General features: G+C 39.3%; 1 protein-coding gene across 1 annotated transcript in view; it reads left to right on the plus strand.

The window, feature by feature from the left end:
* Positions 1 to 23,073, plus strand: part of SCFD2 (sec1 family domain containing 2) — a gene marked incomplete at its 5' end in the record, with an annotated part of 203,370 nt that overhangs the window by 16,810 nt on the left and 163,487 nt on the right. Inside the window, one exon of the mRNA XM_009335213.1 lies at positions 16,558 to 16,685. Coding sequence (XP_009333488.1) covers positions 16,558 to 16,685 — 128 coding nt within the window. The remainder of the gene's footprint in view (positions 1 to 16,557; positions 16,686 to 23,073) is intronic.

Here is a 23,073-nt window from a genome sequence, read left to right on the forward strand (position 1 = left end):
GGGTAGAAAGGGAAGATCTTTATGTTGCTTAGGGGCAGTGTGTTTTTGGCTGTCTGCAGCATTTCTTTTAAAACTGACATCCCTTTCTTGTTACCTTAATGCTTTTGTTTATGAATTTTGCGAGTTTCTTTTTTCCCCTGTGTGAGTTCACAAAATGCTTTTCTCTTGGTGTGGCCACATTGTGTTTTCCTGCAGATGTGTTCAGAGTTCAATAGCAGCATAAAGTCTGTGTCTGTTTAAGTAGTCTTTATGAATCTTCAGAGTGAGCTCCGATCTTTCTTGTGTTACAGTATGATCTCCCAGTAACTGTTGCTTTGGCTGGCGTTGTGAGATTTTTCTAAGACTAGCTCTCACTCTGCTTGGCCAGCTGCCTTCAAGTTTGCCTCCTGAATGACCCAACAACGAGGTTTTAAAATGGAGTGATATGCATTGGCCTTATTACATACTGCGGAATTACTCGTTTGCTGTTCAAAGAATAGTGCCAGAACAGAGAGTGACCAAGTGACCTGGAGGGGTGTTTTAGTTTATCGTTCTGATACTATAAAGTAAGCCTGCTGTATCTTACAATGGAGAAAAATCTGCCATAATAGACTGATGAGAAGAACAAATGACAGCTGCTCATTCGGATGACAAATCAGTGTTTGGGAAGGAAACAGTATTATCTGCTGGCAACAGGCTTGGTTGCGAGTTTTGACTGTATGATTGGGATTCTTTCATGATTCCAAACTTAATAAGAAATAGGAATCAAAGCTTACACAGGCTAAAACTTATGTGAAGTGAGCTATTTACCTGGCAGAGCTTTAAGATGCTTTTACTCTGGAAAGTAGACAGAATCTGTGCACAGAGAAATACTTCTTTGTTTTTATACAGATAAATACTTACACAACTGTTAATTTTAATTTTTTATAATTGATCCAAAAATCCAGCCGCCTCTTCTGTTATTTAGTATGACTAAATAATATTTAGCATGGCTTCTGTTACTTAGATGGCAGATCTTTGGATTCTAATTCATAGTGCCTAGCTCCAGTGCTCATCTCTCTTCGTGCATCTTGTTTTCCTGAAGTGTAGCAAAGAAATGCTGAAATGGGTTTTGCTGCTTTATAGCTGCTCACAGTTTCAAAAGAGGTTGTGAAAATTGACCAAACCAAGCCAGTTTTTATGCCGTGATGAACTGCAGCCCTGAAGTGGTCCTTCTGCAGACTCTGGACAACTGTGCTACACCAAGTACCACTTAATTTCCGTAGATTGTGAATGTATTTTCTAAAATGATCTTCAACTGGGAAAGATTCCCATTCCCTGTGGGAGAGAAAAGTTTTATGACCTTACCTAAATCTCTCCACGACTATACTACTTATTTAAATAAGCAACCAGAAAAAGAAATCCATATTGAGCCATTTTCAATTACTGGAAACAACCACAGAACACGCACTGAATGTGTATGCTGCACGTGGATGCTCGAGCTCCAGTTACCCCTTAGAAAAAGGAAATTAACCTCGACAGACAAAGTTGCAGTTCTTAGTGATAGGGGAATATGTTACGGCTTCAAATACGTCTTTTCACAGGTCGGAAAATACCATCCATGATACACTTGGTTTGATGGTAAGGAAGGAATGTGGAGGAGGAGGGGAATTAGACAGCACCCAACACACTTCTTATACAAGCCCTTTTTAGGAGGAGGAGGCAGCGTTAATATTGAATGACTACAAAAAGCCACCAAAAATCCAGAGATTTTGGATTAGGACAAAATTCTGCTCTCCTTACTCATTCTGTGGTAGGCAGAAGTGTATCAGGGAAGGGTTGTGAGAAGTTATCCAGAACACAGGGTAAATATATGCAGTGTAGACAGAAGTCCTTATCTTGTTCTCTATGACAGATCAACCAGAGTATGGAAGTGGTTATAAAAATGAAAGCCTGAGGCTGGAGCTTTATTCTTTCTGAATAGCTGTCAGTTTGGTTTTGAAGGCTAGAATTGGCCATATTAGGTTTGCATGAGATCTAAATAAGCTAGGGCTCTAGGTTTGCATTGAAACTATGACAAATATGTTACTTTGAAGTAAGAGAGGGCAATAAGGAAGATATGCAGGGCCAAGCTCTCAAGTTGATCTACGTTTGCTTTCACCAACATGCTAGCAGAGAATCTGGCCCTGCATGTTCAAACAAAATGTCTTTAAGATGTAAGGTCTGCTTCAGATTATTTTTTTACTATATATTTTGGGTCTCCAAGTCTCTATTTGAATATTTGTTCTCAACTCATAAAGAGAGTATCTTTGACTGTTTTAACTAGTCCATGCCATAAGACTTCATAAGCAATGATTTTTGTGGTAACGGAGTCGCTTATGGAAAGGATCGTCTTTCCTTCTGTGATGAAGACGTATTCCTGTACATTAAGCCCTCAAAATGGCCTAGTCAAGAGGTTGCATCGGCAACTCAAGGCTTTAGGCCAGCAAATGAGGGAGGGAGGTCAAAGGAGACTACCAAAAAGTGGCCTCGTAAATCAAAAACATTGAGGAGAGGGAATTCCTGGCATTCCATGGTATCTGGGTTTATTTTCTTACATTTCTCTAATAAGAAAAACACACTTCAGATGTGTTCTTGGTAAATGTTTTCACTTGTCTCATCTATCTCTGCTGCCAACTGTGACCCAAAATATATTGGTTTTACATGCCTCGAGGACATCTATTGGATAACTAACCAGTGCATATGTAAAAGTGGACTTGGCACTCTGATGCAATCCCTGAATGTAGATTCAATTGTCAGCACCTCATTACTAACTGTTCTTTCACTGGAATCATTTTTATTAAAATAACCTTATGCAATAGCTTTAAAACACAGAACAGAATGCTCTAAAGTAACCTATTATGTTACATGTAGTATTCCCAAGTAATACATATGTTGTAAGGATCAGACTTTATTTTTAGCATAACTCATTTGCTTTGTCCAAAAACGAAATTAAAATCCCTGACAAGTAACTCTTTAATATACACATTTTAAAGAGCTGCTTGGCAAGAATTTTGATATACCTTGTAGTGTACAAAATCCTACTCAGAAGCTTTCGGTTAACTTGATTCATACAGTAACTTGGTCTGGCATTCTGCATAAGCTGTCCTGCAGCTTGTAGGAACGAAACATTTTACAGAACCATTTTGTTGGACTAAAAGGCAGCCAAGTTGAAACTCAGACAGGACTAAATGATGGTTATGAATATTAGAAAGTTTTAAGAAATAATTTGCGTGCACTTTTTTCCTTTGCCCCTGTGGAGTTTGGCCACTATTAGAGGAGCAAGAGTCAATTTTGGGGTAATGCTGGAATGATTAAGGTCTGCTTTATTCAGGTGGAAGTAGAATTGCTTATTGCGACTTGACCCACCCTGTTTTCCAATTAGCAGATGTGGATATACAGTACTTCACAAGCTAAAGGCAAGGCTTGATGCTGAAAGGCTTCCCAGATACGCCAGAGCCCTCTTGGTGCTGACCATGTCTTAGAGCTAGGACTCTTTGCCCAGTTGATAATTAATCTGCTTTTCTCTTTGCACAGAACATGTTCAAAATCATGTCTGTGTACAAGATGGAGTTTAGTGGGATTTAATACTTCAGGGATTAGTAAGACCTAAACACCAGTCAGCCTATGTCAAAACCAGCCCTACCTTCCTGAGATGCATCTTGCTTGCTCTCCTCTGTCTCTCGGTAATCTGCTAGCTCCCTCTGCTTAGGGTGTCAGCAGAAAGGGTTAAAATGATCAAACCTTGTGTTTGGTAAGTACGCTTGCTGTACATCAAAAAGAAGAATCCTTAAAAAAGATTATTAAGATCCCTGTTTTATTGGTACGCTTGACTATCAGTAAAGTTTTTGAGGTAATCCAAGTTTTGAAAGAGACACACTGAAATTCATATATTTTAAGACAATCAGAGGCATTTGGTTCCAGGATAATAATCATGCAAGATTATAGACTTCAGAGGTTCCTGAAGTTGATAAGTAACTGTCATAAAAGGACTTCAGGCAGAGATGATGATCTGTTTCTTGTTGGTGCAATTGCCAGGCATGGCTTCTGTTTGAGGGCTGTTCACATGACTAATGCTTCCCTTTCACTCATGCTTCAGCCTGGTGAGCAGCAACAGCTCTGCATGGATTCCTTTTCCTACACCCCTTACCTTCCTGAACGTGCCTTTGTTTCATCGAGACTTGCCTCAGGGTAACATCTTCCAGCATTAGCATTACGACAAAGAACATATTGCAGTTTGGACAGTAGTCATCTAATGGTGTGAAACATCACTGGCAGTCTGTTTTGTAGAATGTGAATAGAGCTGGCTTCAGAAATGTATTGAGGGAGAGCCTGGTCCTTTGCCAGCCATTTCACACTCGTGCTGTTGCTTTTTCAAAAAAGCCTTACTTGTTTAGAGGAACTCTCTTCCTGACAAAACATTTGATAGCTGCTGAAGAAATAATCTTGTAGCAGTACCAGCTGCCATATGAAATTGCAAAGCTAAGTCTGTTTGCTTATATGACTCCCAGTATGTGTGCATTACAGTGTAATATTTAAATTAAAATTTACCAAAGTGAACGGGAGCTTTGGTGTACTGGTCAGTAACCCAATTCAGAGTTCTAATAATTTTGTAATTTGCAGACAACAAGGTGTTACGGAATTAAGCACTAGTTCTCCTTTTCACAGGGTGGTTTGGAGAAGATGAAGAGTCCTGATCTAAGTAGCTTCTCCCTGCAATGTCAGCCTCTTCTGCTTGCTCAGTTTATTTTACAGACTTTGATGTACTGCATTGGATGCCACAGCATATGTAGACGATGACAATTTATATATGTATTTTCTCTCTGATGTCACAAATAGAGATGATCTGGTTTGTCTGCACATATAGCTTTGATAGTGTTGGCATGGGTCATCTGCAGAAGGGTAACTACGTGAGAGGTAAGTTAGTCTAGGAGTTGCCGAGATTTTTTGCTTGATGTTTGGTCCACAAGCAGAGCCCTCTTGATCTTGAGACCTGTTGTATTTGTAAGGATTTCGTGTGTTCTTAGTGCTGCTGGTGACAAGCTTATACATGTAATATAACACATCACTGCTGTAGGTTAACAACAACAATCAATGTGGACTTAGGTTAGGGGGTTTATGTTGCTTGTGGCAGTGGTAAGATATTTATACAGTATTACAATTTTTTGGGTATATTTTTATTCCATCTATGGAATGTTTGAGTATTTTTCTACTCTTTTTGTGCTGATTACATAGCATTTTCTAGAAAGGCACAGTTAGTAAATTTTAAAATTACTCTATAAAAGGAATTACTAGTCATTCTGTAAATCCTCCAAATTAAATTCTGGCTCAATATGGAGCTTATCTTCTTATCTCTTCTATTACTAAGAAAGAAGAAAAGAAAGTGTGGTTTAAGGAAACTGCCTTAATGTTTCACAGCATATAATCCAGTTGAATACTCCATATCATATTGCTTCCTTATGTTTCACCTTTGGTTGACCTTGAAGTTTACAGGTTTGAGTGGATATTAATGATCTTGGGAATAGCTAAAATAAACAGAACACAAAGGTGATGAGAACCCATAGCTCCCCAAACTATTCGTTGGACTGTATAGTTCTGTTTTTAACACAGGAAAATGCTGTATTGGCTGTCTGTAATCAGATGAAACCTTGTAGAAATGCTGTCTGTCTAAAGGATTATTGAATGTGACCATATTAGTTCAAATATATATATATAGTAAATTCTATTGCAAAAGAAGCTCTGAATGTTTTCTAAGAAATTTTTCACTAAGCAACTGTTCCAATATTGAGCTGATACAGTAGTTCTGTATTACTCTTCTATGTAAATGGAATAGAATAAGAGGATTTATAAACTAGTTTTCTTTTCAGATACTGTGTGTGTGCGCATGCATTTGTGCTGACTTTTGTTATGCTAAAATACGATCCAGAGATGATTGTTCTGCTATCTCGAACTATTTTTCTATTTTGGTTTACTGCACACTGGTGTCATTGGTTTACACTATTACTCTTTGATACTGGAAGCGGCAGTGAGTGGAGTTGCATCACTTTTCAATAACATCATTCTGTGCGCAGCTGCATTGTCTCATGTATGTGGTTATTAGCAAGTAAAGTTGTTCTGTGTCATGGATGCTGAAGTATATGTTAAACTTTTTGGCTTTCTGAAGCCAAAAAAACTTCTTGTATGTGTATCACAGCATATATATATATATAAATATGTCTATATTTAGATCAACATGAAACAGGACTGTGGTTAAGATGCTTGTCCTTACAAGTTTACATGATGCTTGGATTGAGGAAATGTTTGATAAAACTTAAGACACTGGGTTTGGCAAATGATGAACCTGCTTCAGATGGTGGTTGACCACAGTCATCAGGCTTGTGTACATATTCTGTTTTATAAGTATGGTCAATCTGTAAAGTAGATATATGAATGAGCCAGAAAAGTTAACTTTCTCTTTTATTTTTTTGTTTAAAAAAAAAAGGGGGGGGGGGCGGGAGGGGCAAAATGTAGAATGCTGTGTTACCATTCACTTTTGTTGGGAGGATTTTTTCCCCTCTTTTTAATCAATTCCTGATGTGAGCTGAATCCTTGCCAACCTTTTAATAATTAATTCTTAAATTTTATTGTAATTCAGATTACCTGTGGGACCAAAAATATGTCAAATTTTAAGAGTCTGATTTACTGTTCATTATCTGTGAAGGAGGGGAAAGGAATTCAGCCCCAAGCAAAGAGCTATAGGTAAACAGAGCAGTTGTGAGGCAGTTTGGGGTTGCAGTGTTGGTTGTGTTTATAAGAACCTCCTGAATTGTTTGTTTTTAAGTTCTCCCATGCTCCACTGATAACAGGGAGCATATTTCTTCCTGGTTTGGAGTACAGTGGTCATGGTTTTATTGGAACACAATATTTTATGTGAAACATAGCGGTTTTGCAACTTAAAATTACGATGATGTTTTAAAAGCTGTTTTGAGATAATTCTTTCACAATTCTTGTCTGTCTGAAATGAGCTTGTGATTTTGTGTATTCTGAGCATTTTTGAGACTTTTTCTACCATGTCCGTGAAAATCCTGTCCCATACTTCATATGCTTCATTGTAAGATGAACCAAAACTTATTCTCTCATGATGCTCAGTAACAAATTTAAAGAATACTTTCCTATTCCTGTTGGTCTTAGTCATTGGTCGTGTCTGGTGAATCTTATTTTCTCTTCTCCTAATAGTAATTAACAGCCTGTTTTATAATCCTGCATCTCAAAACGATTGCAAAATGTAAGTTAACTTGACCAGGTGTACAGTATTGCCCTGGAGTGTTGGTATCTGTAGGTATGCCTTTATGAAGCTAAATATAATAGCTTGAATATAATAACTTGCATTTAATAACTGTTCCCTCTCTTATTGCTGTGTTTTAACCAACTTTCCCCTGGTGCACTAAACAGCGTACCCTTCGTTTGTGAGCCGCAGCTTTCAAAGAGTAACCCCTGTGCTCTGCCCATTTGTTTTATGGCCCCGTTGAGTCAGCTGCATGCGAAACCCGTAGCAAAGGAACGCTTGGGCTGTATCCCATGGAGCTGCCTGGCAGTCCCTCCAGGCTGTCGAGGACTAGGCAAAGCAAGTTCTCTGCTTCCCAGTTTGGTCTGCAAAGTGATCCTGCATGCTGGGTCTGTATTACTGGCACAGGGGGATCCATGCTAAGGTGAAAACAGGGCAGAGGAGGCAAAATATTATGGAATTTTTGACTTCTAGTGGCAAATCATGTCTTTTTATGAACAAGTCTACAGTATTAGTCCAATTAATACTGTACTTTCTTGGTATGTATACCTGTATATTGAACAACATACAGTGAACTGACCAATACATTTCTGATAAAAATGTGTTACTTCTAACACTTATTACTTAGAAATATTTCAGCTCGTCCAGAGGAGAATCTATTGTAAAACTTTGTGGCTGATCATCAGCTCACGTTTTTGCTCATACGCTTTAGCGTTGCTGGCTGCAAGCTGATTTGCAACACCTTGAATATTATCTCAGAACTGCTTTTAAAATGCCTGGCAGCTTCTGTTTTATCTGTCTGTTGTTTAAAATAAGTGTTTTAAAATAAATTGGTGGCGAAAGGCTGTTAAGAATCTAGTCGATTTTTTAATTTTTTTTCCCCTATATCTTCAGAATGAGACTTTTTTAATTAAAAATTTATGCTGTTTGTGTCTTGCAGAAAAGTAATCTAATTGTATAATTTGATAATGATGTTTGCTAACATCTAATAAATAATTTGGTCATATAGGACTATGTTCCCTATAGGAGTATTTTAACAGTACAGAAACATTTATATACTAGGAAATACTCCTAGTTTGGATGTAGTAAATAGCTAAGTATATCACATAGGCAAGGTCTCTAGTTTTCTTTTTGGGAAAGTTCAGTAGTTTACGGAACTGACAATATAGAAAATGCTCTTATGTGACCCTTCCTGTTGGAGGACTTGATTTATTTTTTGCTCAAATATGCCATGAAGTACTGAAATATCTTCTGAACTTTGCAGTGCACTTTAATTGACAGATTAATTTCTCATAGCTTCTTCCATCAATTTTTGTAGTGAGATTATTTCTTTAAAATTGCTGTTATATTGCAGTATAGAAAAATGCAAATCTCAAAACCGTGTGCATTGTTGAGGCAGAAAAGTTGGTGTTTTAACAGCACTCCCCATGACCTTTAGTGAATCAATTGTTTTATCAATCAAATTATGCTAGTATGAGTTAATTAATTAACTTGATCTTGATGTGACACAGCCTTCCTGGAGTATATGCAGAAAGGAGGGAGAGGAAAGAAGGGTCTGTATAAACACCACATGCAAAGGCTGAAGCTATCAGCCTGCCATTAGCCCTTTATCTAAGAGGCTCTTGGCATATAAATCAAACAATAACCTCTCTGTTTTGACTCGGTGCCAAAGTACACAGCCACAGTTGAGTCTAGAGCAGATTACACCCACCCAGTGGCTTGAGGGCTTGGAGTGAAACTGGGAAATAACTGTTAAATTATTCAGGAACACATTTATGTTCTTTAATGTTGGCTGTCAGACTTTTTTTTAGTCCTATTTGCATGTTCTGATCATAAAAACCAATACACGGAGGCCGTTTTAACACACATCTAAGTGAGGGTGTGAGAATAATGTTCTAAGCTGAATGGCTGCAAAGAGCTTGCTTTTAAAAAGTTTTGTGCATTTGCGATGTTGCAATATTTTTACTAATCTATTGTGAGGGTGGTGATATCCAACAACTCCTTCTGCAGTTTTCTGCAAGCACAATACCAAGATGACATTAGCTTTCCCTTTCTCTTATTTTCTAAGGTTAGGATGGGTTGAAAAAGAGCTTAAGTTCCCACTGGCTATGAGGTGCATTTAATTAGGCTGAGCAGATTTGGCAACCATATAAAATGTCCAACAGCAGAATTATAGTCTGCTGCTAAGAGCCATTTTAAAACTTCAAAAAGTTGTTATTTTACTCTTAGAAATAAAAAAGTATTAGTCCCTTCTGGGGATGTGAAATTTGCATTTACCTGAAAATAAACATTTTGGGTTTTTTTGTTTTTCTTCGAAGAAAGCATTGCTGCATCTTCAGTTGAACACACGTTGGCTAGCCCATCGAGTGCATGCTCTCAGGATGTGCACAAATACACAGCAATGCTAGAGGCTGAAGCCCTGGAAATAAGGATAGCTGTTTCTATATAGAAACATTTTGATAAATTATATTAGAGCCGTTTGGTCACTTTCAGAAGGGTGAAATGAAGAGGGGCTTCTTTCTCTGAGCCCAGCTGCATCCGGGCAGTGCGGTGGTGCGAAGGTCAGCTCTTCCCATCCCCATGGCATTCCCCGCAGCATCCCCACGGCATCCCTGCAGCATCCTTGCAGCGTGGAGCAGAGGCTGTTCAGGGGAGGCTGTTCCACATGTCGCTGTTGGTTCTTTCCAGTGGGGGCTGCTGTGCGTGGAGTAGGGTGCAGTCAGGGACTTGGCTGTCCTCCCCCGGTTGTCAGGCTGGCGTGCATCTCCAGGAATGCGCAGTATATCCGGTGTAACCTTGGCGCAGCCTCCGCTGTCTCTGAAGCAGCAGGGGAATTGGAGGAGGGAGGACGTCTCTTGATACGTGGCCCCTCGCTCCAGGCTCATAGCCAAATCATTGCATCTTATCGCAGGCTTGTGCTTCTCTTCGGTTTATCAGTATTCGAGTGACATATTGCCAACAATGGATTTGTCCTTTGTAGTAACGGTCTTCTAACCACCCTGGTGGTGTTTTTTGAAGTGCTGTGCACTTAGTGTGGATGTTGCATCGTCTTTAAACAAATGTGAGTTATTACAAAGGATACGTTGGCAGCACAAAAAAAATTCTTTTTTAGCAGTCGCTCAGTTTTGGGCAGCTTTGTGGTATTGATGAAGCTCTAATTTAATCTTTATTGAATTTGTCCCTCCTCCCTTCCTCTTGTGAAAATATACAGGCGCAGCTGAGCTGTAAAGCTATATAGATGTAAGGTGAAATTTTTGCTGATATCTGAAGCACAGAATCTGTCTCATGTTGAGACTATCACAATTTTCCTTCTGATTTTTTTTAATCTGTGAAAGTACAAACACGACTACTTTGATATGCTTGAAATGCTGTCATTTCAGCTGGTTAATTTCTGAAGCCCACTCACTGTTCTTTTCTGTCACTTATTAAGAGCCTGCGTCAGCAAGTTGCTTTTTGAAATCCTGTGTCCTTTGCCAGGTGTAGCAATAACCACATTTACTTATTCTTCCTTCCTTAACATCTTGTTTGTATGATGTCCTCCTTGCTGTTTCTGATGTAGGCTGTGCTTTCACCTGACCCCAAGCAGTTTAAAACCAAAACAAAACTGTACAAAGTCATCTTTTTCTTTCTTGATTTGAGCTACAGGAGATCTGGGAAGGAAACTGGATGTAGATACTGACTTCTCAGTTTGGCCTTTGAAAAGGTTATGGAAGAGACTCGACCTGTTTTGCAGTAAGCCTGGGGACATGGCAAGGGTTGCATGTTAACTGAAAGACAAAGTTTGCTATGCCAGTGTTTTATAAGGAGAAAACAGGATGACCTGAATTTGTCCTGTTAGGCAAAGCAGTCCAGGCAAAAATCCAGTAATAGATAATGTACATGTCAATTTCCGTGTCCTTGACTGGAAATTAGATCATATTAAAATAATTTGCAATAGCTTGCCAGAGACTACAGATGTGGCTGATAATTTTGGTGATTATGGTATGCTGCTTGGACAAGAGTGACTTGTTTTCATTTGGTTAATTATACATGCTGATTGAAGAAATACATCACAAAACTAATATTATAAATGCTATGGGGGTTAAGGATGGCCTATTGGTAAATCTGAAAACATAATCGTAAATGAGGAACACTTAGTCATTGAGTGGACATATTTTCTAGTATGGGCTTATTGCTTCTTGACCTTTTGCTCTTGCATTAGTGACCTGGAAGACCATATTTTAATAACTTACCAGTAATAGACAAGACCTGGAGCAGTAAGGGAAGTAAATATCTTTCTATACTGGTGGTGTGAAGCAAGAGGCATATCATTTCAGCCAAGTCTACAATTGTGGTGGTGTGTGTTGGACCGCCCAGGGGTAATAAGTGTCCCCAGGTTTCTGTCTTTGCTTTTAGGTTTGCATCTCCCCTGAGAGTTTGTTCTGCATTGACTAGAGCTTGATTTCACCTATTTCCAGACTACTACTTCCAACTTGGTAATAGCACATCCCAATGCCACCAACCTCCCCTGTTCTCCCCAGATGCGTTCAAAATGAGTAGCTTTGAGACTAAGCCTACAGATGATCACAGATAGGGGCACTTTCTGTCTGTCAGATAACCTTGGCAGTATTGTCCTTGCAGGACTGGACCAGACCAGATCAAGAGACTAAGTTACAATTATTTTAACAGATGCAAGATTAGGCATTTGATTATCAACCTGTAAATGTCTAGATCAAGCAAATTAGTTCAGGGATCTGAGTTGTGTTTAAAAATTACCAACTTTTTTCTATCTGACTCAATGCATAGTCCCACATGGAACGTGTTGCCACAGCTGAAAGGGGTGCCATGGGAATGAGAACAAGTTACCCCAGAGTGAGCGTTGCTGAAGCCAGCACGCAATCACCAGAAGAACTGCTTACCAAACTGCACCCTTACTTCTGCTCAAGGCTTTGGCTTTTTCACCCTGGCATCTTGCTACCAGTGAACAGCAGATTTCATTGAGCAGTCTTTCCTTTGGGTATCGTAAATTTGGGAAGCCAGCTAGTTAGCCACTTCCCAGCTAACTTGTTCTATTCTTTATTTTTATTTTTCCATCTCTCCTATCTTTAATTAAAGAAAGAGTGCCTCTGGAGGCTGCAAATCAGAGCTGCTTTGAACCGCCTGCAGCTATCTTTGGTCAGCATAGAACACCCAGTCTTTCTGACCTGCTTCTCATCAGCACCTGTTTCCTGGCAGTACTGCCAGCTGATGTCTCATTTTAGGATTTGTATAGATTATAGGTCTGATGATTTGGTCCTTTCCCCCTCTTTGTCTTTGTGATTGAGCTTTGAAAACTGGCATGCAAATACCAGAGGTAGGGAAGCTGCATCTTTTAGGTGTCTAGATTTCTTCCTCTTCCCTTATAACCATTTTTGTTGTTGTTTTAAAGTCCAAATTATATGCAGTTAAATTTTAATTAGTTTTGGAACAGAGAATGGCTCATTAAAAAAATGTAACGTTTATGTATGAGAGGAAGGGAGAAATTTGCAATTATCAGATGTCTGTCAAAACCCTTGCTTTATGTATATCGGATGGTATAGCTGTGTCTAACAGGGCTTTTCAAAGACTTCAGCCTTATCTCTGGACATAACGTAATGTTTTTGTTTAATAAACTTCTAATTTGTCTACCAGATAACTGCTACACTTGGTTTTATTATATTCTGTTTTCTGAGATGGCTGGTTGATTAGGTACTATGACCGTAATGATAACAGGAAGGGACAGGGTGTCAAAACCTGTGCGCGAAACTCTAAGCTTGTTGGTGAAACTGGTTAATGGCAGAAGCCCCTAAATTTTAGTGCTCTCTTTTCTTTGTCAGGCTTGCCGTGCCCTGCAAAACATTTGTGATAGAGATGCACAGAAGTGTGCACTGTAATACTTACCTATTGTTGTGACATTTATTTTGAAGGATGGTTTAGAGTTCCTGATCTGTATTGCACTGTAACTGTAAAGAATTTATTTTTTCTTAAGCAAAACAATGTGATTCCGATGATACCTTTAAAGGTTTTGTAATGCATAAAATATTAAAAAAAAAATTTACTTAGTTTCAGAAAATTACTTTCAGAGTGCAGCAGTTCACTAGATAATGTGTAAAATCAATAAATAATCCTTGGGAAGTCAAGGATTGCAAGAGGAAGAAGAAATTTGAATTGGGGTACTGGATCCCATACAAAACACTGATTACAGCACCAGTGTCATTGGATTAGGGCATTTGAACCAAAGCAGAGGAACTGCTGGGAAAAAGAGGAGGGGAAGGGCACCATGACAAGAGCTGGACGGCAGTCGCAGACAAATGTCTCACCAAAAGGGGAAGATAAGATAATACTGTTTCCGAGTGTTAGAAATCTCTAAAAGGAAAATGTTGTGGTTACTTCTCAGATCAGGCAAGAGGCAACACCAGAGCTCTGGACTGCATCCTACTGACTCATTCCCAGCAGCCATTCCTGTCTTGTCATTGATGAAGTAAAGTAAAAGCCCTTCTCTGAAGGTGTAATAGCGGGGGAGTGGGAAAAGTGTTTTCAGCAGAAAACATACAAATACTTTTGTTGCTCTTTCTGGTTTATATTTCAAAAAAAATGGCTGAGCTTGGGAACTGTTGCTCTCTGTGGGTTGACCTAGTCAGTTGGCTATGTATGTGAGCTATTAATATATATAGATCTCATCCTGTTTATATGTTGTTCTATATATGATACCTAAACCACTAGGTATTCTGCAAAGCAGTGGGAAGAAAAATGTCTACAGAAACTCGGTGGATTACACAGAGATCCAAGCATATAGGAGTGTGGTTGACCCCCATCTGCTTTTAGGCTGTACCACAGTTGTTTTGCTTTTTGTTATTTTTGGTGTGCTAAAGCAACCTTCAGGGATCATGCAAACTTAGGTCCTTGGGATTAAAGAAAACCTACTGTGACTAAAGGAGGAAGAAAGTTTACAAAGCAAAAAGCAAACCTCCCACCCCCCCTCCATTTTTTTTTTAGTACATTAGTATGACTCATTCTTACTTTTTTTTAGTTTAAAATAATTAGTCTGTTATTTTGGAGGGTTTTTATTGTTTAAACTAGTAGCAAATAGAAGTACCAGCTGAAACAGGGACTTGTGATTATACAAGTGTAGTATATGTTGCTTTCAAAGACCTCGGAGTCTAAATTGACAGGACTGATCAACATGTGGCATGGAAAGGGAGAGCAGCAAGCAAGGACAACAGGTAGAAAAATGGTGCAACCTTATCACATACATCCTGACTTTTACTGAGGTCTATAGATGCTTTTGGGATGAACTTTCCACACTTTACTATTTGCTAAATATCTTTGTGAAGTATAGGATTGAGAAAGATGAGACTGCAAAAACCTGTGCAAAATTTGGGAGACTTTTATTTTAGCTTCCTTATGTTGTTTTCCTTTGTTTTAAAGTCTTAGCTCCTGGTGTCTCTGTTTATGTGAGAGAGACTGCTCATATTCGTGGTGATGAAGAGAATTGGGAAAATAAGAACAGGTTAAAATCTTAGAAAACAGAAGCTTGACTTTTCTTTCAAATAGGAAGAAAAATATTTTTTAAAATAGCTTCCTGCTGGTTTAGGCCTGATTCCTGATCTCTATAGATTTTTATTTGGAGCTGCATGTTTAGGAAGGGATTAGCTAACAGGCAAAGCGGTGGCCTCTTGCAATCCAAACCTCACGCGTGCTTGTAAATGACAGTGAAATGTACCCTGTGAATGTGATGTGAACAGGATCAACAGGCTGCATTTAAAAGTGATGCTGGGTGGGTAAGACTAAATCATAATAATTGAGTAGATAGTCTGTAAAAATAGCATACCCAAGGATCCATTACTTAAGGGAGATTGTGTTGAAGCATCTGGTTGCGCTGGAAATCTCATTCCTATTTCTTACACTATCGTACATTATAAATCAGTGTGCTTTTTCTTGTGAGGAATCCCCTTGGAGCTGCTGCCCATGAACAGTGTGCAGCATCAGTGCTCAGATCACACTTGGTGATCGAGTAGAGGGAGCTGCTGCAGATGCCGGGGCTGCTTTGGGATGTGCTGCCTCTTGCCTCCGTCACTGGAGGAAGGTCGAGTTGCACTACGTGAAAGAGAAATGGAAAGACTGTGTCAGGTCATCTGATTTTTCCTTTCTTAAAAGGAAAATCCTTCAAATTTCATAGGATGAAATTTGCTCTTCCTATTCATCTGTGGTTTGTTCAGAAGCAGGGTAACTCAACCTTCTTTCCACAGTCCTTCCACCCACACAGGCCTTGACAGAGGATGTGGGTTACTGGGATGACAGGAATGGGGCTTGGTGACCCTCTTACCTGGTTTGGGAGATAGCACAGGTTGCTAAACACAGCCCTGCTGTTGCAGCAGAGCGTAAGCACAGCTGCTCTGTAATGGGTATCAAATGAATTGTTGAGTTTTTTTATTTTCCGTGAAGCAGCGCTTGTTTTGGCATGTTTATAAGCATGTTGTAAATTACATCAAAACGTATTTAGGAGTTAAATGTCTCCTGAGGAAAGAACAGAGGGAAGCTTTTTCTTTAAAAAAGAAAATAAGTTAAAAAAAAAAAAATCCAACACAGTTAATCCCAATGTGTGGCTTTAGCCCCAGGCGAGGGATTTTTCCTCCCTTCTCCTCCCCCCTCACTGAGAAAACACTGAATTCATTCAGGACAGCAACAGATGCAGTGTCCTGGAGGAGAGAGAAGACTGACAGGGAACTGAATGCAGATGAGCCACACAAATTCCTAATTTAAGCTTAGCAACAATAAAAAGGAAATCCGTAAATAAAGAAACCATAAGGACAGTTGCGTTTTGCTATGGGTTATTCTTTTCATGTAAGGAGAATCCATGAAACCCAACGTGATGGTAGTTCATCAAATCATACCAGCAGCCTTCAGCATTGGAAGTATTGGCTTTGGGATTTAAACTCTCACGGGGAAGTTAGAGCCCATCCTTTCCATAGATTTTTGGTAACTAAAGAAGTTTGGACTGTTTCTAATATTGCCATGGTTTAACAGTAGTGGTTACTTTGAGGCTGACATGCTTATTTATTATATATGAATTCTAATGCTTTATAATAGCAAAACATTCTAGATTTTTTTTCCTGTAAAACTGTAGCAACTGTTCCACTAAGAAAAAGAAAGCTTTTATAGCGCTTTATTTTTGCTTGTATCCTGCCCACCTCGGAGAAGTTACTAAGTAGAAGCACTCGTCTTAAAATATAAATGTTGTCTTAAGCTTACTGCATTATTCAAGCAATGTTTAGTGTAACCCTGTCATTTTCTTATAGTGATCCAGCTGCCAAAGCTCTCTGGGAGTCCTTCATGAACCTCAAACAAAAGGAAGCTGTGATGGAGGCTAGGAGACACCTTGTGGAGGCTGCAAGCAGAGAAAATTTACCTATTAAGATGATCATGGGTGAGTAGTGTGACATACCCTTCCCTGCATAGTGGTAATATGAAAGATGATGTCAGCTCCTTTTCTTCCACTTAACCCTCTCGAGGAAAACTCATCCCCATGCTTGGCCCATCCCCATCCTTGTCAACAGATTTCAGGTGAACATCGTGACTACCATAGGATCTTTCTGGTATGTAAGTGAGACACAAGTGTTTTCTTTTAAATTTAACAACCTTAAAAAGACTGAAAGCAGTGGTGAAGCAATGGAATTCTATGAAGGAGGGTTTTAAAGGCATGCAAATCGTTAGCAATGCTGCTTGTCTTTATTCTGCAAAGCATGAGAATTTGGGTATTCTTAAAAAGTCAGCAGGATTTGTGTCCTGGAAGCAGGAATTGCAAATAGCAGCTGATCTGATGGAAGTTGGATATGATTACATTATACAGGTAGCGATTACATTACGTAGGTAGTGAGGTTTATGTGAGGTAAGACTGCCTGGCTCAAGAGAGTTTAAGCTGAAAACCATGTCTAGGCACTCTTGAAACCTGAATTCTTCAAAATATTGGAGATACAGAATATAACATAATGACTTTCAAGAGCTTTTTTAGAACCTCATTCTCAGTATATACCATATTCAGTGAAATGCAAGTATTGATATCATATTAGGCTATAAAAACAATGATACTGCTCAATACTGCAATAATTTTTTTGCATTTTATGTACTCTAAGAGTATTTTATGCTGAACTTTTCATCAAGAGGGAAAGGTCCTCACAGAATAGGAATGATAGGCTTTTATTTGGGACTCCAGAGTAAACTGCCAAGATATTGTAGAAGAATTAGATGTACAGCCAACTCATGAACTCTTAACAACTATAACATTTCATATATTGTATGGTCTTTACAAATACCTAGAGCATACATTTAGGAGATTATTAATCAGAAATACTAGATCTGTGTAACAGTAATGCTGTAAGCTGTTTTAAAGAAATGGAAAAGGAGCAGCTGTGAGATGGCTATTACAAATTTGTCTGAAGGAAGTAAGGCACAGTAAAAGATAAAATCTTGTTTAAGCTTTTGCTGATAATGTGTGTCTGAGTATTCACCATAATAATATTAAGAATCCCTACTGTTTTTCTATTTCATGTGCCTTAAAAAAAAGAAATAATCAACTTTGTTTTAAAAGTAATTACTTCCTGTCTTTGAAAGGTACCAGTCCATCTACCATCTTTGCTGCTTTGTGTGAATGATTAGATCAGACACCTTTTCCTCTGCGTCCCTTTCCCATGGTATCCAGTGAAGGCTGCAATAACCTTGTTTTTAACCATATTAGCTGACACTTATTGATGGCAGCCTACATTTCATATGTGGACCCAATATAGCGCTATGCAGAAACATTTAAGAGTTGATGGCGAAACAAATTTCTGGCACTATCATTCTTGAGACTTGTTTTTGTTTGGAGGATGCAATACAGGTTGAATTGTAGCTATAATCTTTATAGGATTTTGTTATTTATTTTCTGAATTCTGTATTTATCTTGTACTACAATCATAATCAGTTTTTAACTTTATAGTTAACTTTGTAGTTAAACTTCAGAGGGAGAAATAAAATTCAAGGCAGTCTTGAAAATGATAAGCAGGGATAAAATGAGAAACAAGGAAAGGAGGGCACTACAGTCACCAAAATCAAAACTTCTCATTGAGCATAAATGCTGAAAACCTGAAACTCACGCCCAGATGTCACATTGTCCAATGACACATATTTATTAATGACATTTTAGAACAAATCTGCATCTTTACAGTGTTGTTCAGCCATCGTGCTACAGAACACCTTAACACTCTGTAGGGAAGCTGGAAACTGTGTTGTTTATCAATTGCTGCTTTTGCTGAGAAGGAAAAATTCTAGTGGCCTGTTCAGATCCCGATTGCTGTGTTTAGTCGAAAGGCTCCTAGCTTCCACTGCAGCTGTGATGTGAGGCAACACTGGCTGGAGAGAAGGGAAATGCTTTCACTCTTTCTGCTCTGTGCTTATAAGTGAGTTTTTATTATTTTACCTCAGGTTCTGCCTGTATCGGAAGATCTCGGTGTATTGTACACTGTTTTTCCCAACACTTAGGGTATTTTCTGAGTTTTTTATGGCCCTAATATTAAATGTCAGAGTTTTTTCTAGCATGAAAGTTGCCTCTTACTCTCTTTACTAAGACCAGCTGTGTCAGATGGTAAGAGTATTTTCCTTATTGCTATTTTTTTGCTTTTTTTCCCCCTGGAAATAAGGAGTGAATTACATTTGAAAGCAAAGCTTTGAATTCCATTTGGTGTAGCCGAGCCCTCCTGCAGTGGCCACCTGCCTGAAAAACTGCATCATGTGTGACACTGGCAGCACGGGAGCCCTCTGCAGCAATGAGAAACTCAATCCCATCCTGTTTCTGTATTTTCAGTGCAAGGAAAATAAATTTTGTTGTTTTCTGGACTTTGAAAGGCTTCTCATTACTCAGAGGTGTGCGTGTGCTTGCCCACGTTTCTTCTGCAGCTAACGTGCCTGACACCCGGCTTTCCTCTCTCTGCCTGTCTGCGTGTGGCAGGAGTTCTGGCAGTTGTGGGAGGACACACAGCTCAAAATTTCGCTTTCTGGTATCTTTTGAATGTGTGCTCCTCCTGAGAGGGAAGGAGAGTAGGAGAACTGTAGAAGATGACATGTCTTCTCCCCAACACCCCCAAATATCTGCAGGCCACTGAGAACTCCATCTTCTCCCATTGAAATCAGCAGGAGCAGAGAGAGGAGAGGAGTTCTGAGAAAGGAGAAGAAATAGAAATAAAGGAAATCAACAATTTTGGCCACATTTTTTGAGCTGAGTAGATTGGAATGCGGCTTTCAGGTGCTCTTGATTTGCATATTCATTTTATTAGTTGTATCAAGGAAAGTGATAGTGGGGATGTATGGAAGTCCTATTGACTGTTTCAGAAGGGTTCAGTGTAGAAAGAAGGTGGCTGAAGATAGGATGAGCAGAGCTGGCAACGTTTTGTTGAAAGTTTTGGTGGATGGACTCTTGGAGCAAGCCCAGATTCAAATTTAAGACCAGGTCCATGACATTTATAAATAGAGCAGGATTCTCTCCTTTTTCTGTAGCCGTCTCATACTTAGGTTTTCAGGTGGACCATTAAGTGGTCTTATACCACCTTCAAGGAAGATTTGCATTTTTTTTCTTTTTTTCTTCCATTTATGTCCGAGGAAAGTGCGTATTTTATCTGTCATTCCACTTTGTGAGTGAAAGAACTACGTTGTCGTTACAAACTTCAGCAAGTGACGCAGGCTAGTAAGCTGTTCAGAAAATCCAGTTTCTTTTTTAAAGAAGAATTGCAAGTCTTGGGAAACTACATCACAGAGGGAGACAAAGTGCCAAGTGATGGTCCATAAAACCAACTAGAACACAAAACTATGGACCTGCTTTGCCCTTTGTTTACGGAACAAAACCTGAGCTTTGTAGCTATGCAGCATACTTGATTTTCTGAGGTCAGCCCTGGAGAAGGCAGGCAAAGCATTGTGCAGAATTCCAGCCAGCATAAAGGCTTTACCCGTGGTACATCCGGTTTACTTATTGTTTAATCCGTTCCATCCATAAATACATAACATGGGTATATGGGTTTTGAAGATGTAATTTCATGTGGAGTTTAGTAATGCTGCCAGTATTGACTTCTGGGGAGTATTTGTTTGGTATTGCTTACTGTGGGCATGCTGACATTGAGACCCTTCCTTACAGGATGCTATAAATGCACTGAAACCATGTTACTAACATAGTAGTTACATCTAAGTTTTGCCTTAACCCTTTCAGCTAGATGCATTTCCCAAACAGTATGTTTTTGCGTGTAAACAGGTGGAGCTGTCTTTTGCTAGAAGTCCATTTTAAATAGAGGCATAAAAATATTCCATATATATACACACACGCGCACACTTTAAAAAAAAAAAACAACAACAAAAACAACCAAAAAAAACAAACAGCTTTTTAAGAACTACATCAGCTCCATTTTGCCTCTGAAGCAGTTGCATTTGTGTTTTGGGTACCCAAGTGAATGCTGATAAATAGCTGGGGAAGATAAATATTTGCCAGGTTCTGGTCAGATATCCCATTGTGTAGGTGTAAATGTGTAGGCATAAATTATTTTGGCATAATAAAAATCCTGGCATTTAAAGAAACTTATTTAAAGAATTAAGTCTCTTTTTGAAAAGCTCTTTGGAAGACAGTTTAGAAGATCATCAGAATAGCTTTTTGGTGAGATTTATAGCATTGTGCTAAATTCAAGTGAGACTGTAAATACTGGAAAGGGATTACTTCTGCTCAGCTCTTAAAGGAAGTGACTGTGAGGAGTTCTGCCCTGAGGCAGCAGCCTGCCTTACAGTACGTGGAAAGGTTGCTGGGTTTTCCATTCCTCTACTTCCTGTTCCCTTCTTCATAGGTCTGATGCGTATCTTAATCATCTTCTGAATGTGGCAGCCCATGAATCTCTTGTTGAAAGCTTTGCTATTAGCATAGTATTTTGCAGTGGTAAAAACTTTGCTACAAATGTTCTTTTGTGGCTTTAGAAACACCCTTGATCTTCTGTTTGAAAAGGGCACAGTAAACTTTGATCGAGTCTGAATTCCTTTATTGTGTCTTTTTACTGGCATGGAGACTGATGAAAGTAGAAACACTCTGGTATAGTAACAGAAACAAAGTGCAGCATGCCGTTACACAAGCCCTTGTTAGCAGAAGAAAAGCCTTTTGGTTTCTTCCCATTTGAACTGTACAAATACAGTTTTAAAAATCAAGCTTACTACAAAATTAGGAAAGCCTCAGGCTTTGTAAAGTAAAAAGGAGTACTGTAACTTTTTCAGATGGGCTGGTTTGCATGAGTTGAATTGAACTCTAATTTGTCTGAGTAGAAATGGGAAGATCCTGAAATTTTAGCCTGGAGGTAGGAAATAACATTTTGAGTTTTCAAAGTACCTTAAAATGGACAGGAAAACATAGGTGAATACCTTATCTAAAAACATAAAGAAAATAAAGAATATAAAATGTGCTTTTTTTTTTTAAATGAATAGTTGCATTGGACTGTAACGGTGTTTAACATGCTATCTATTCTTGACAAGATCAATGTAAAATACTCAAGATTCAATACCATCAATTCCTGGAATAAACTTTAGGGATAAAAGCTACCTGCTAAGAAAATGAGCTGTAATAAAGTAAATAAGTACATACATAACTTTCCAGATAAATCAAGTCTCATCTCAGGTATCTAAAATCTACTCTGGCCAACCATTAGGACAATTCTGTGATAGAGACAAGTAGTGAGACAATGCCAGTCTGGGTTTGAGGTCCTGACAAAGGAGAAGAAGGCAGATCAGTATTGCAGGGCTCAGAGCAGTCTGCGGGGTGTTTGAATCCCTTCTGCAGCACGTCTCTGGGTAAGTGATGGGTACCTGGGTAACAGCTTGGCTTGGGAGACACTGTGGCCCCCCATTATGCAGAGAGGAGATCATACTGTAGACTGGTTCTTGAGATGTTTATGTCCATTTCTCTATTGCCTGTTTACCTGGTCTCCAAACCCATCGGGAGAGCAAGCTGCAGAATCAGTGAGGCAGCAGCCAAAGTCTCCCTCCAGGAATCCTCATGAAGCAGGAGGCTTCCTGTACCAACTCGACTGAGACAGGCCTGGCTTAGCCCGAGGAGTCCCGGATTCCTGACAGTGGGTCTCACAGTGCTGCTCCAAGGGCTCACTGGTGTTTTCAGGGCATTTTTCCAAGGAGAGGGGACGCTGCTTGTCTCAGACCTGAACTCCTTCCATTGTGCAGCCTGGATCCTGAGCAGGCGGTTCCTGAGTTAAATTAGTCTGCTCTTTGCCTCATCAAAAGTAAGAGAAGTTCTGCAGTGTGGGACTATCTAGCCAAGCGGATTTGGTTTTTCCAGCCTGTTCCAATACTAAGTTCCTGATTTCTCCCTGTAGTGCAACTAAAAATGTAGTCTTGACCTGAAGCAAATGTTCCCAATCTCAGTGATGGTCAATATAGCAGATGTTTTGTTGCATCACTCACCCCCAGAGGCAGGAAGGCTTTTTGCTTCTCAGAGTGCTAAAAGTTTTTGAAGAGTTTGAAGTGTTTCTGAAAGTTTTGGATACATTCCTATTTGGGGGGCTTCTGTATAGGCCTTCGCATTCCCAGGGGAACGCTCTTTGAGTATAGTGGGGTTAGGCTTTCCCTGATAACTCTTGATGAAGATGGTCCTTCTGAATAGTAATTACCACATTGAGAACTGTAGAAAGAAATTGATGATATGGCTGTTTCACCTTGCAGTGTTACACCAATGTAGTCGTTTAACTCTAGCCAGCCACTAAGCAGCGCACAGCTGCTTGCTCACTCCCCCCCAGTGGGATGGGGGAGAG

This window comes from Pygoscelis adeliae, unplaced genomic scaffold, assembly GCF_000699105.1.
Source record: "Pygoscelis adeliae isolate BGI_AS28 unplaced genomic scaffold, ASM69910v1 Scaffold21, whole genome shotgun sequence".
NCBI classification, from domain to species: domain Eukaryota; kingdom Metazoa; phylum Chordata; class Aves; order Sphenisciformes; family Spheniscidae; genus Pygoscelis; species Pygoscelis adeliae.